This window comes from Herpailurus yagouaroundi, unplaced genomic scaffold, assembly GCF_014898765.1.
Source record: "Herpailurus yagouaroundi ecotype Mexico unplaced genomic scaffold, PumYag 100, whole genome shotgun sequence".
Taxonomy (NCBI): domain Eukaryota; kingdom Metazoa; phylum Chordata; class Mammalia; order Carnivora; family Felidae; genus Herpailurus; species Herpailurus yagouaroundi.
This window is the reverse complement of record NW_024412391.1, coordinates 39,933,371-39,948,625: the sequence shown is the minus strand read 5'-3', so window position 1 is coordinate 39,948,625 and position 15,255 is coordinate 39,933,371. Positions and strand designations below refer to the sequence as shown.

Below are 15,255 nucleotides of genomic sequence, written 5' to 3'. Positions count from 1 at the left end.
CAGGTGCCTCCCCCCATACCCTCCTTTTAAAAAAGCTGTTTAATTATTTAAATACTTGGGGACAATTCAGTTATAAAGGACACAAGTAAAATAGAAGGGCTTATTGCAGGTAATAAAATTTAATTCACAATGCCTGCATGACAACGTCATAGCAGATATTTTAGCACAATATAAAAATGCAATAAGACCTGATGTGAAAGATTTGGGACTTAGTTTATTCTTCAGTTTTACGCTATAGGAGTTCATATGGGCTACTCACTGGATGCAGGATGGGCCTGGTGTCCAGGTGCTGGGTTAATATCTAACACCATTCTCCTCCACTGCACACTTCCTGGCTTGTGTTACCTTGACTTGGGTTTAATGATATGTGGCAACAAACTTTACCCATAACAGAGTCTGACTAAGAGACAGTCATTTTGAATTCTGTTTTGTCTCCGTGTAATTCATGTCTTAGTCACAATCTTCAAGGAGGGTATTTTTATTAGGTACATGGTTTCCATTTGCATAAACAATCTGGTGAAAAACTGCACATGGGTGCTCCCTAGGTATTATGTGATAAGACACCTGGAGTGAATTATTTGAATGAACTTAAAAGAAAAGACTTGAGAACTGATTTCACACATACGAGTAAAGAAAGCCTGTCACAGTGACTTAGAGACAAAAGCTAGAGGTTGCTTCCTTTTTAATAGATATGTGAGGAGTTGTGTTCAAATTTCTTCTTATTTCTCAGTCTGAATACCCGTATTTGTTCTTCAATGACATTAGAACCAAGGTAGCATTCGGTGCAGGCAAGTGTGAATCAAAGAGAGTCTGGGACTCTAACAAAACCGTGTACATGTACGAAGGAGCCACAAGGAATAAGCCCATGTCACAACTGAAATAGTAGATTTCTATATAAGGCAAGAACAGTTTTCTCAGTAGGACAATACAAAGTCTGAAGGATAATATAATCTGAACTTTCAGGTTTTGGAAAGAGTAGAATGCTCTTTGTGAAAAGTAAGAGCGGCATCCATGGAGCATATCACAAGATAGCTTCATTCTAATCTGTTTGGTTGAGATTGCCATCCAAAGCTTGCCTTTAAGACTTATTCTCGCTGACCAAACTGCTTTCTACACTCTGTATGTTCTCCAATAGGTGGGTTTCCCAACATAGTGATAACACTGAACAGGTATCTGTTTTTACTGAAACTAGTAATTCCTCATTAAAAGAAAAAATATGAAAACTGAAAACATGGAACATTTCCCATTTATGCTGCACATTTCACAAAGACTTGTATTCCATTCTAATCATCAAGTCCACAGTCAACTTTAAAGTTAAAATGAAAAAAATGGCAAGTGATAAAGCGAGAGTAGAGAATGTATTTATGATGAAGAAAGAATGGTGGGGAGGAAGAGATAAAACAATCATCTGTAAATTATTGAAAAAGGGATAGACTACTCGTTAAATGTAGTGAAGTGGTTTTTTTAGGGTATAATATAAGAATATATTAACAACCATGATTTCAATTTTAGGTGTAATTCTAACAAATTGCATTAAATTGCACACTTTATGGAAAAGTATAATGGAAATTATGTTCTTACCATCTGTTTTCTTTGAATCATTTCCGACACTGGATTGATCCTTCCTGTCGGTCTTATTTTTACCATCTTTCAAGTCACCTGAAAGTAATAAACATGACAAACAGTATATAGCTAAAAGGGAAGTTATAAATATCCTTAAACTTGTCAAGGTAAGTAGAGGAAAAAGAAGTGCATAAGTTTAGTCACGAGGGGGTACATGTCTGAATGTAAATATCTTTTATAGCCACATATTAGGCCTCAAAAATTAGATTACAATACAGAAACTAAGACAAAGCTCCTGTTAAACAATGTTTGCTTAATCCAAGAATGTTTATTTTCCAAGAAAGGCAGTTCAGCTTTATTATTAGGCTGTGGAGTGAAGAAAAACTTAAGTCAAATGTAAGTTATACCAGGTAATAGCTATTTAACTTCTATATGCTTCAGTTTCCTCATCTGCAAAATGGGGATAATAATAACTACTTTATAGACATAATATAAGGACAAATGTATTTAAGGTATTGAATAAATCATCTAGCCCTTCACTCAATGACAATTGTTACTGTAAAACAGAGCTATAAATAGTATTCTAAGTAATGAGCTTGTTGAAACATGATTCGTAAATGTTAAAAAACACTACGCAAACAAATGTACAATAAACACGTGTCAAAAACTTACTTAATTCATTTATGAAGGAACCAGAGAGACAGCGAGGATGGTATTCAAGGGCATTTAAGGAAATGGGTATTTATAGGCATTTTATAAAACCGTTAAAATAAGACGGTTGTGTTGGAAATAAAACTGGTTATGTCGTACAATAAAATCAAAACCTTCGGGGGGTTATCTCCTCTAACAGTCAAAAATCTGTAAGTTAGCATAGAACTTCAGAGCATCTAGGCTTGAGTCAAATAGTAAATGACAAAGTTAGACATAGTCATGTTCTCCCACAGCCAGGGTCATCAAACGATAGCTCATGGGCCAATCTGGAAAGAAAGGTTTTTTTGGAAACAGTCATTTATATATTGTCTGTGGCTGCTTTCATGCTATAGTGGTAGGAGCTGTATGGTTGCAAGAGAGACACGCAAAACCAGGAATAGTTACTGGCTGGGTCTACGCAAAAAAAAGTCTGCTGACCCCTGTCTAAGATAATTAATCCCTGGGCATGTGTGTTCAACAGTATGCCAGTGTGACATTGAAAGGACATGGCACCCTTTCCCCCAGCCTTATTCTCAAGTTTTGGAATTTTTTCTTACAGTCTTACTGATGGCATCTTTCTGTTGTAGCCTGCATAAAACCCAGAATAGATTACAACTAAAATACTGGTACTATTGAAGGGAAAAGACCCTAAGAATAATTACAACCAGGAAGAAGTGAGCAGAGTCCTATCTCTTTTTGCTTTCTTTGTGCCAGGCAGTGTGCTAAATGCTTTGCATGCATCATTTCATTAAATTCTTGTAACAACCCCATTATGAAGGTACTACTATTGAAAGTAGATGAATTCATCAAAGATTAATTCACTACAGGATCAATCTGCAGAATAGCAAACTCATCAAATGATTGAAGAGGTTTTCCAAGTCTGAGTTTTCTTCTAACTTCCCTGCAGCCACTCTGTCATATACTGGTTGGCCCAGCTTTGTTGAACACAGTGCACTGTGTATGCCCATAACCTTGCATATGTGTCTCCTTCTGGCAGCACAACTGCTCCTGTTGGCTACCGTGGTTCTGGTTTAAGCCATTCGACTAACAGTTTTTGCATAAATGGCCAATTGATCTTTCTACAAAGTGATTTTGTTTAAACCGACTTGTGAAGAATTGACATGAAACTCATATTGTCATCTCCATTTTATGGCTCTGGAACCTAAGGCACGGATAAAGTAATTTACTACAGTATACATAGATGGGTCTGATTCTAGAGGCTAAGCTCTCAACTAGTGTATCTTGCAACTTCCCTATGAAGTGTAACTTTCTGATTTTGGGCTTCTGTTCACTGTTGCCATTTCTAAATGCCTTTGGTCTACAGATTTATAAAGAAATGATTACATAAGGAAAACTCAAGACCATTTTGGGTTGTGATACATTAACAATGTATTTTCAATAAAATTCGACAAATCCTAAATTAAGTTGGGAGTCAGTAAATTCTCCAAGTTTCCTCTTAATTCTGAATGGGATGAATTGGCTGAAGGGATTGAGGAAAAAGGTCAACTCTAGCCACAGTGTAAGCAGGAGGAGTTCAAGTGAAGGAAACGGTCACCACCCTTTACCACCATAGATGGCCAAAGAGAGGATTCCTTTGGAGGTTCCATGAAACAGTTCAAATACTGGCTTCTTCCTGTTTTAAGGATGCCAGAGATAGATTCAAGGATCTTAAGCCCTGTGGTCAAATGAATTCCCTGCAGAAAAATGATCTTCCTTTCCCAAATGAGCCTTCACACCCCTAATGCACAATGCTTTATGCCTTCAGGGTTTCCCTGGACTGGAGATTTAGGTACAGCTGCAGCAAAAGACCAGGATGTCTTCCAGAAGTCAGCAGCAGGGGTTCAATTTGCTGGATTCTAGCCAGCAGCTTGTGGCAGCCTGCCTTCTCCTCAGTCAGGGTTGGGGAGGCTGATAGAGAAAGTACCTTGATGGAGACCAGAGCTTAGGGGATCTCATAGTTGCTGAAAAGGACCACACCTCCAGAACCCCACTTAACCAAAATCCTTCAGTTCTATCCTGGAAGTATCTTGGGTGACCACAAAGAAGGGCGCTGGGAAAGTGACACATGTTTGTTTGATGATGTTCCTTGAACATAACCCATTAGGTAATTTCCCATGGGTTGTATATGGAGTAATGGCTGATGTGAGCTGTTATTCAATAAACAGGGGAAACAAAAGAGCCTTTCTGCGCAGTTATAAATCATTTTAATTAGGCTCCTGTAACACAGTCTCAAACCATCATTAGCCTTTCTTATTATTGCTCAAAATTGACTTATTTTCCCATCTCTTATTTAATACTTAATTTTTAAGGGAAATGGTAGACTGTTGATTACTTTGGGAAATAAACACAGTTGTGAAACCAACCCAGCCTAGCTGAAAACTTGGGCTCCTGTTTGTTCCTTTCAGGCTCTCCCTCTTACAGTCTTCAAAATAAATTACTGCCATCTTTGCCCTCTCTGGGTATTTGTTTGTACCCATTTCATAAAATTCATAACCATTTCTATGACTGGCATGTTTATGTTCATTGGTTTCTCTCCCTGACCAGACCCGGGATTGGTAAACTATGGCCCATGGGCCAAACATGGCCCCAGTACCTGGTCTTACATGGCTCACAAACTAAGAATAGTTTTTACATTATTAAATGGTTGAAAAAAGGGAAGAATATTTAATGATGTTTGAAAATTGTATAGGATTGAAACTTGAATTTTCATAAATAAAGTTTTATTGGAATATGGCCATGCCGATTTGTTTATATGTTAGCTGTAGCTGCTTGCACTAAAACAGGAGTGTTAAGCAGGTGTAACAGGGACTGAATAGCTCCCAAAGCCTACACTATTCACTATCTGGTCTTTTACAGAAAAAGTGTGCCAATCCCGGGAATAAACAGATCATAAGCTTCTTGTGGACCTCCACTGACCTCAATATTTTTCTGATTTCCTGTTCTCCCCAGTAGTGCCAAAACTTGCAAGTAGTAGGGACATGCTGATTATGAAATATAAAATTTGGACTCGGACCTGAATTTGACCTGAAATCTCTACTTAGTGGTTTCTTGACCTTAAGAAAGTGATTTAACCTCTCTGAGTTTCAGTCTCCTCATCTGTAAAATGGGAACGAGGTATGTACCTCCAGAGTTGTTAGCATTTTTAAATGTAGATAAAATCTCATATACAATGTCTGGCAGATGTTAAGCATTCATTAAATGTTAGAGATATTACAATGACTATGTTTATTAAGGGAAAGCCATTTTTTTACCCACTTTCCTAAAAGACAAACAAATAGGGAAGAAATACATCTTGCCTCTCTCAGGAGCCCTTACATATTCCTCCTTTGGGAAGGAGAGACTCATCTAGAAGGAGGAGTTTGAGAATGCAAAGCTCAGCCCAGCCACCCATTTCTCTGGTTCCCAACTCCCTTTGAGATGTGTTTTCCACAAAACATACACCTTTTCAGCCACTCCAGAAGCAGCCTGCTGGGGTGCTAGGATGCTGGGGTGGTGGCGGGAGGCAGGGGTGGTGGTCCTAGTCCCGCCTGCTCTGCCAGTGTCTGGTTGGCTAAGCTCAGCTCAGGGCAGATGTGTGACGTAGCCCATGTGCTCAGCAGACCAAGATCACATTTTCCAATTCAATTCTAGTTGCAGCAGAGCTAATATTTTGATCATGGACTTTTTGATTCTGGTATCTCTCTCTTAGTTGGTTCTGACCTCAGGAGTGGATGAGATGGGGTCTTTCGCACTGCCCTCTAAAACTCCAACAGGTATATCATAAATTCTTATAAAGTTGAACATATTTTCTGGACCATGATGCACCTGAATACAAAACAAACGAGCTATGAGCAGTCTCTAGAACCAGGCTGCTGAGGGTCTGGACAAGTGGATAAAGGCCTTCTCTACCTCCTATGGTGGTCATGAGGTTACCTGAGGGAATTTATGTAAAATTCTTGAAACATGATATGAGCTATCATCATTATCATATGTATTAAAATACTGTTTTCTGATTCTACATGTTATATATGTTCATTATAAAAATAACTGGAGAGTGTCGTGCTAAGCACCTTCTATATATTTCTCATTTACTCAGGCTATGTAGCATACATAATAGCTATAGTATGGCCCTATGAAGCAGGTAAGAGAATACATACATAAAGAGAGGACTTAACACAGCATCTGATGTAGGCGCACCTGGGTGGCTTAGTCGGTTAAGTGTCTGACTTTGGCTCAGGTCATAATTCCGTGGTTTGTGGGTTCGAGCCCCGTGTTGGGTTCTGTGCTGACAGCTCAGAGCCTGGAGCCTGCTTCAAATTCTATGTCTCTCCTTCTCTGCATCTCCCCTGCTCGTGCACATGCATACTCTCTGTCTCTCTCTTTCTCTCTCTCAAAAATAAATAAACATTAAAAAAAAAAAAACAGCATCTGGTGTATAGTCAATAAATCCTAGTTTGTTCTATTGCTGTAATTGTTTTTTGCTATCATTATCATTACTGGAAGCTCACAAGTGGTCCTTGCTGTGAGCAGATATTATTACACACATTTTACAGAGACAGGAGAAGGTTAAGTAACCTGGCCATGGCCACTTAGAAGTGAGAGGCACAGCTGTAACTTGAATCCAGGTCTGTCTGACTGCAAAACTACCTTGCCACAACCTGGCATTTGACAGCTCCAGAGACTCTGAACTTCCTGCCCTTCCCTGAAGAAGGTAACCAACTCCATGCCCTTGTGCCTTAGCTCATCTTGCTCCCTCTGTCTAAGAAGTCCCAGTCTCCCATCTGACCAGCAAACTTCAGCATTTAAAGCAAAGCTCAGGCATCACCACCTCCTGAAGTTTTCTGTGACATTTCTCCATTCCACAATCCTCAGATGCAACAAAGCTAATGTCTCTTTTTTGACATGATCCTTGGGCATTTTATCAGCCATGCTACTACTGTTACTAGCTCGGAATCACTTCTGAGGATGTTCATACCCCTATGAGATTGGGGACTTCCTATGGCTTTTCCATTTCTAAATTCTCAGTGCCAACCACAGTGCTTTGCACATAGTTATTAACCAATAAATATCTGTTGCCTTATATATTAAGAAATCATCAACAGTAAGTACAATCATCCAGATCATCCTGGTACTTTTCTGGTCTTAAAACCTAAAGTTCTGGGGCACCTGGGTGGCCCAGTCTGTTGAGCATCTGACTTCAGCTCAGGTCATGATCTCGTGGTTCACAAGTTCGAGCCCCACGTCAGGCTCTGTGCTGACAGCTCAGAGCCTGGAGCCTGCTTTGGATTCTGTGTCTCCCTCTCTCTGCCCCTCCCTGATTCATGCTCGCTCTCTCTGTCTCTCTTTCTCTCTCTCAAAAATAAACATTAAAAAAAATTTTAAACCTAAAGCTCTGCATGCAGGAAGCCCCTCAGTCCCGGGCAAGGTGGTCACCCTAATGTATATACTTATTCACCTACAGATGGCCAGACACATACTATAGGAACAGACCCTAGATAGACCAGGGCCCCAGCCCTGCCTACTAAAGGGATAGTACATATGGAAGACTGATTTTCCAGTCCACCCATCTGGGCAATAAGCCCTCAGGAACGTGCTGGGATTGTTAACAGGTATTTCCCCAGTGGATAGGCAGGCACTGGCCAGAGTCTCCAGAACAGCTGGGAAAGGCCTGGAAGGTATAAATCTCCCCAGAAAGAATGGCTCAAGCAAGGCTCTGGCTGCTTTTGATGGGATCCTAATGGGGTCCACGGCCCAGTGAGGTGTGATCAGCAGCAGCTGGAAAACCACAGAAGCCCTGTCCTGAGAGCCGTCCTCACGGGTGTGGTTGTTGGCCAGTTTCCATTCATCACGTCATCAGCACCCCGAAAAGAGCCTTTCACCGGTGAAACTATACTCACCATTCTGTTGTTTTTCTCCTGAGGACTTCTCAGCTTTGGAATTTTTCCCACGAGGGTTGTCGCTTTTGTTTGTGCGAGTTCCATTGACTTGATTCTTAGCTTCTCCAGATGTCTTTTTCTCAGCTTTGCCAGCCGCGCCTTCTTCAGCCTGGCTTTTGGCTTCCATTTCCTTTTGCTTCTCCTCCGCGGCCAGGCGAGCTTTTTCCTCTGCTTCCTTCTTGGCCTTCTCCTCTGTACCCAGGGCAAGTTAGGAAAGGCACAGAAAAGATAAAAAGAGGTCACACTATTAGGGAAATTGCCTCTTTGAACAAAACCAAGCCTTTGCACTGAGTGTTTGGGGTATATTTTTGGTTAATTCACATCAGATTAGTGTGTATATTCAGGAAACCAATAAAATTGGTTCATGGTGATGTCATTTGTGAAATCAGTGGATTATAAGGGAGGGCAGGGAGAAAATAATAATAATAAGGATAATGATAATTAATAAATCAAGATTATAATTGGCATTTTCAATATTATCGTCAGTGACTTCTCTTGAGTGTGTCCTCTATGCCAGGTATTATGCTAAGTGCTTTTCAAGGAATACTTCCTTACATTCTCAAAATACCTTTAAGCAGTAGCTATTATTACTAAAACCATATTTTATGGAAGTGAAGTCAAGGCTCAGGTACATTACAAAGCTCTCCTGTGCCACTGTAAAAATTGGAGTTTCATGTAGATCTGTTTAGGATCTGGAGTTTAAACATAAACAAGTGATTACGAAACAGAAAGACAGGAAAAATAATTGCCACTAGAACAGTATAGTTTCAGGTCACTGTGAATTTAAAAGTAGGATGAGTTGGGGCGCCTGGGTGGCGCAGTCGGTTAAGCATCCGACTTCAGCCAGGTCACGATCTCGCGGTCCGTGAGTTTGAGCCCTGCGTCAGGCTCTGGGCTGATGGCTCAGAGCCTGGAGCCTGTTTCCGATTCTGTGTCTCCCTCTCTCTCTCTGCCCCTCCCCCGTTCATGCTCTGTCTCTCTCTGTCCCAAAAATAAATGAAAACGTTGAAAAAAAAAATTAAAAAAAAAAAAAGTAGGATGAGGATGGGGCGCCTCGGTGGCTCAGTCGGTTGAGCGTCCGACTTAGGCTCAGGTTATGATCTCACAGCTCGTGAGTTCAAGCCCCACACCAGGCTCTGTGCTGACAGCTCAGAGCCTGGAGCCTGCTTCGGATTCTGTGTCTCCCTCTCTCTCTGCCCCTAACCTACTCGCATTCTGTCTCTGTCTCTCTCAAAAATAAATAAACATTTAAAAAAATTTTTTAAAGTAGGAAGAGGATAATTAGGCCTTACAAAACACAGGTCTTCAAACTGTCCACAAGATTAGAGGTGGCCTTTCGTTTGGCCAGGTATCCTGGTCTGTATCTTCCCCTTTAGTGACAGGATGTCAGCTGTATTTCCAATTCTGCTTACTATGAAAGGATCTGGTTCTGTGTTTCATCAAAAACATGGCATAATTACATATGGTCAAGTATTCATGAAAAGATAGATTGGCTCATTCAACTGATAGTTTATTGAATAGCTACAGTGTCAAGCACCATTTTAGGTGCTGGGAATGTAGCAGCACGTAAGAATTATGAAATAGAAAAGATCATAATTAAGTAAACAAGTCACTAAGATAATTTCAGGTGGTGAAAGGGTTTTACAAAAATGGTTAAGCAAAATAATATGATGGAACACAATAAACATAAAGGAGGGAGGTGGCATTACATCAGGAGGTAAAGAAAGTGCTATTTGACCAGATTCTTTGTCATGAATTGCTGGCTGTGCAATAATTAGGGGAAATGGCATATAAGATAGAGGAATTTAAAAATGTCAAGGCCATGAGGTAGGAATGAGTGTAGAATGTTCAAGGGATATTGAGTTAGTCAGTATGGCTAACACAAGTTTAGAAGAGGTTAGTGACAGATGATGTGGTCAAATGGCCAAGGACATGCAGAATTGAGATCATGCGGGGGCCTTGGAGGCAATAAAGTGGCACTTGGTTGCAGAAAGTGACACACACCTAACAGAGACCAATCATCCCTTAGGGTAGAGGCTCACCCTGTTTAGCATTCAACTGACTAAAAAGGCTTTCCAGATTGTGCCATCCATTATAGAAAACATTATTTCATTTTTTAAATCTAGATATGTTAAAAATATCCTACACCTCATTATTATCAGGGGTCCTCTTGATTTCCCTTGGTTAGTGTTGGTCCTGAAAACGCTAGCTTTCACAGACGACAAGTTTGTTTTTAATCTAATGGTCACCAGAGTGACCACCAGAGTGGTTGTTTCCCCTGTTTTACCTGGTTAAGAGCACAAAGCCCAAATCTGATCCAGGTTCACATGTCATTGAACTGTATTGTATTTTGTGGATGTCGATGATCTCTGGCTTCATTAGGCTTCTCCCGCCCCTAGATTTGCCTGGCTTCAATGTCCTCCTTAATATATTACGAAGTTAGTATTACTCTTTTCATTGATTCATCTATCCACCTATCCAACTCAATGCCTTGGTGTCACCCCAGACAAATTAAATCGTATTCTGGAGGGAGAGGGGCAAGAATAGGATATTTTAAATGCTCTCCAGATGATTCTAACATGCAATCAGGATTGATGAGCACTCATTTAAATTTTAAATGTTTGCCATTCACTATTTCCTGACATCCTACTTCCCAAGAGGATGCATTTATACTTTACAATGAAAAGGCGAGGAAAGATTTCTTTACAAAATAACTTAATTATGCACATATAGAGCATGATATCTCTTCTGACTTCTACAGAAAAGTACAACTAAAGAGTAAGAAGATGCCCCTGCAGAAAATAGTGAAATGGCATTCTCAGTGGACTACAGGATCACAGGAGGCCCCCTGGAATGTTCGCCCAGACTTCCTCTCACCCTCGCATAGTGCCCGAGAGACAGAAGTCAAATGTCATCGCCATCACTGAATTCCCAGCGCCTGGCACATAGAAGACGCTCATGGAGTATTCGTTAACTAAGTGAAAATGCACACAATGGGTATGATTTGCCCAATCTGCCAATAAACCTGACTTGTACATATTCCATCTGTAATCTAGACCTGTGTAAAATACAGAAAGCATACAAACTCTAAAGTCCTATCTTGAAAGAGTTAGCCATTTGACAAATGTTGGTTTCCTTAACCACTAAATACAGGTGAGTAAAAAAGATGACTGTACTTACTATATAGAGAGGAAAAGTGAGGGGGAGGGGAATTCACTCACATTCAGGTAGCAGGTTAAATAATTTATGGTCCCCTCACAGAATCCCCACTGAATCTGTGGCAAACTTTCAACATTCAAAATATCCACAAGTCAAAAGCAACTGATAAAAACTGAAGGTGTTAAATTCTGGTTTGCTACAGAAGAGCATAAAATATGTGAGCAAGAAAAATTTATTTGACAACTGAGTCAGAACAATTTTCTATGGAAATCTAGCAAGGAAAAATAAAAACTGGGAGAAGGTACATTTCAGAAACAAATCCATTTTTGCTCAACTACAGCTGACAGCGGTCAATTAATGTTTGAATTAATGAATGGCAGCTCTTATGACATTACAATCAGATCCCAGGCAGCCTGCCCTACTATATGACTCCTGTCCCTGTGGCAACTGTGTTCCAGCACGTGGCTTTGCCACGTTCTTCCACTTCACTACTCTACTCCCATCTCTTCATGATTCTGTGAAATAACTGAAATGAGTGTGATCAGCTATCAGCACCCAGTGATACTACTCAAAATAAGTAGACAAAAACAAGCAAACATACAACTAAGAAAAAAAATCAGCAGAAGGTATGTTTGTGCCACTGTAAACAGATTCTCATATATTTTCAGACATACAAGATACATAAACCTTTCCTACAAAGAGAAAAAGTAGACTAGCGCACAATTAATTTGTGCTATAAGGTTCCAACGATAATATATGTAGATTTAACTTGTCAGGTCTTAGATTTAGCATCCATGGCACTCGTAGGCTTCTAGACTAGTGGGAAGCAAATGCCATAGTTCAATTTCATTTCCTTTTGCTTCCCATTTCAGGATATCTGTGGTGATTTGACTCATTATGAAAATGGCCCAAACCAGCAGCTAATGAGTAAAGGTAGAGCAAAGCAGAGCAGGGCCCTCATGAGCCACAAATCTTGCTCCTCCTTAGAGCTGGTCCTATCCCACGCTGCATGCTATGCATTCTGGGAGAACTACATTGATTTCATTTCATCTCCCTTTCTGAATAATGGTTTGTAGTCTCTTGGTTAAAAATGGTATTGCACTAGTTATCCCTTGGTAAAATTTTCTGAATTGCCTTCTTAAACTACCCACAGAGAGAGAGAGAAAAGGAAACTGAAAAGCAACCAAAATACTATATGAATTTTGAATAGTTAACTCTTAGTTGTACACAAAAACAACAGAAAAATATCTCCAGCTATCTAAGGACCCAGAAGGTGTTCACACAGGATCTTTCTAAAAACTGAAGCCAAATGCTCTGGTTTCTCTTCAGATTGCATAAATCTTTCACCTTTTAAAAACTGAAGCCAAAAAGTGCTTCAACTGATAGAAAAATTTAACTAATATTAGAAACTTAAGAAGAAGGAAATATATTAATGATGTGCAATAAAACTAGTAAATCTTAGTGTTCAATGGAAATAATTGTTTAATACATATAAAACTTGATGCAAATATTACAAATAATATTAAAGGTTAAGTTAATTATAAAATAATAATCTACTTATAATCACCTAGATTAAAAATCTCATAGTATTTCAACAAAAACAGTGATTATGTAGGAAATAAATAAAAATTCCGTAAATCAGCATTTGCAAAGGAGTGTCATTATATACAATTTCTTAATTTAATTTTTAAAAATGTTTTATTAATTTCTGAGAGAGAGAGAGAGAGAGACAAGAGTGCAAGCAGGGGAGGGGCAGAGAAAGAGGGAGACCCAGAATCTGAAGCAGGCTCCAGGCTCTGAGCTGTCAGCACAGATTCCGATGAGGAGCTTGAACCCACGAACCGTGAGATCATGACCTGAGCCGAAGTTGGACGCTTTAACAGAGTGAGCCACCCAAGCTCAGCCATACCATTTCATATTTACATTGATACACATAGGTCAATAAAAATGTAAAGGAAATCTCTGGTAAAATAAAAATAGGATATATTTTAAAAGACCATTTATTTTTTTTTTTTAATTTTTTTTTTCAACGTTTATTTATTTTTGGGACAGAGAGAGACAGAGCATGAACGGGGGAGGAGCAGAGAGAGAGGGAGACACAGAATCGGAAACAGGCTCCAGGCTCTGAGCCATCAGCCCAGAGTCTGATGCGGGGCTCAAACTCACGGACCGCGAGATCGTGACCTGGCTGAAGTCGGACGCTTAACCGACTGCGCCACCCAGGAGCCCCTAAAAGACCATTTATAAAGTTAGCTGCGGGGTAGGGAGATGGATTAAATAGATAAAGGGGATTAAAAGATACAAACTTCCAGTTACAAATAAATAAGTCATGGAGATAAAAGCTAGAGCACAGGAAATATAGTCCTACTGAAAATATTGTAGTAATGTTATATGTTGAGAGATCGTGACTATACTTAGGGAAAAAAAAAGAACATAAAATTAAAAGGCATAGGACAAACTAGTGCAGGGCAGAAGTTGCAAGATATTTTGTCAAGTAATGAATTACCATCCTTAACATATAAAGAGTTAATATGAATCAACAGTAAAAATATAAACATTTTAATGGAAAAATGAAGGGGGGATATAGGGAAATATTTCCCACTTCTATTGGGAGATAATATTAGTTAAAAAATTGCCAGAGAGAAATTTGATAATATATATCAAGAGCCTGACAGTTTTTCATCTACTTTGACAGAGGAAATTTCACACCTAGAAATTTATCCTAGATAAATAATCATACGTAGGCTCAAAGACTTTTGAACTTGTATGTTTTTAACACTGTGATACGCAATAATGAAGAATTGGAAACCAAAATGTGCAGAAATGGAGGAATGGTTAAACTATGGTATCACATACAATGCAGACATTTAAATCATACTTTCCAACAATACTAGTATGAAGATAAAGTGCTCAAAATAGAAATAGTAAAATGAGGGGCACCTGGGTAGCTCAGCGAGGTAAGCATCCAGCTCTTGGTTTTGGCTTAGGCCATGATCTCGCAGTTCCATGAATTTGAGTCCCACGTCAGGCTCTGCACTGGTAGCACGGAGCCTGCCTGGGATTTTCTCTCTCCCTCTCTTTCTCCCGCTCCCCCACTCACACTATCTCTGTCTCTCCCAAAATAAATAAATAAACTTAAAAAAATGTTTAAAAATGAAATAGTTAAATGAAATACAGGAGAATATTATACTATGATCGCAATGTATGGGGAAAATTTTTACTTATATATATGCATGATAAATAAAATTGAAAAGAATTACATCGGGGGCACCTGGATGGTTCAGTTGGTTGAGGGTCTGACTTCAGCCCAGGTCATGATTTCACGGTTCATGAGATCAAGCCCCACGTAGAGGGCTCTGTGCTGACAGCTCAGAACCTGGAGCCTACTTCTGATTCTGTGTCTTGCTCTCTCTGACCCTGCCCTGCTTGCACTCACTCGCTCTCCCTCTCTCTCTCTCTCTCAAAAATAAGAATAAGCATTAAAAAATAAAAATAAACCAGCAATAGCACGGCTAGGAATTTACCCAAGGGATACAGGAATGCTGATGCATAGGGGCACTTGTACCCCAATGTTTATAGTAGCACTTTCAACACTAGCCAAATTATGGAAAGAACCTAAATGTCCATCAACTGATGAATGGATAAAGAAGTTGTGGTTTATACATACAATGGAATACTACTTGGCAATAAGAAAGAATGAAATCTGGCCTTTTGTAGCAACGTGGATGGAACTGGAGAGTGTTATGCTAAGTGAAATAAGTCCTACAGAGAAAGACAGATACCATATGTTTTCACTCTTATGCGGATCCTGAGAAACTTAAAAGAAGACCATGGGGGAGGGGAAGGAAAAAAAAGTTAGAGAGGGAGAGAGCCAAACAATAAGAGACTCTTAAAACTGAGAATAAACTGAGGGTTGATGGGGGGGGGG

General features: G+C 39.6%; 1 protein-coding gene across 6 annotated transcripts in view; it reads right to left on the bottom strand.

The window, feature by feature from the left end:
* Positions 1-15,255, bottom strand: part of PDE1C (phosphodiesterase 1C) — a 511,032-nt gene that overhangs the window by 49,836 nt on the left and 445,941 nt on the right. For all 6 annotated transcript variants that reach the window (XM_040472308.1, XM_040472309.1, XM_040472310.1 and 3 more), the window contains exons 16-17: positions 8,130-8,360; positions 1,582-1,659 (exon numbers count right to left, since the gene is read on the bottom strand). In XM_040472308.1, coding sequence (XP_040328242.1) covers positions 1,582-1,659; positions 8,130-8,360 — 309 coding nt within the window. The remainder of the gene's footprint in view (positions 1-1,581; positions 1,660-8,129; positions 8,361-15,255) is intronic.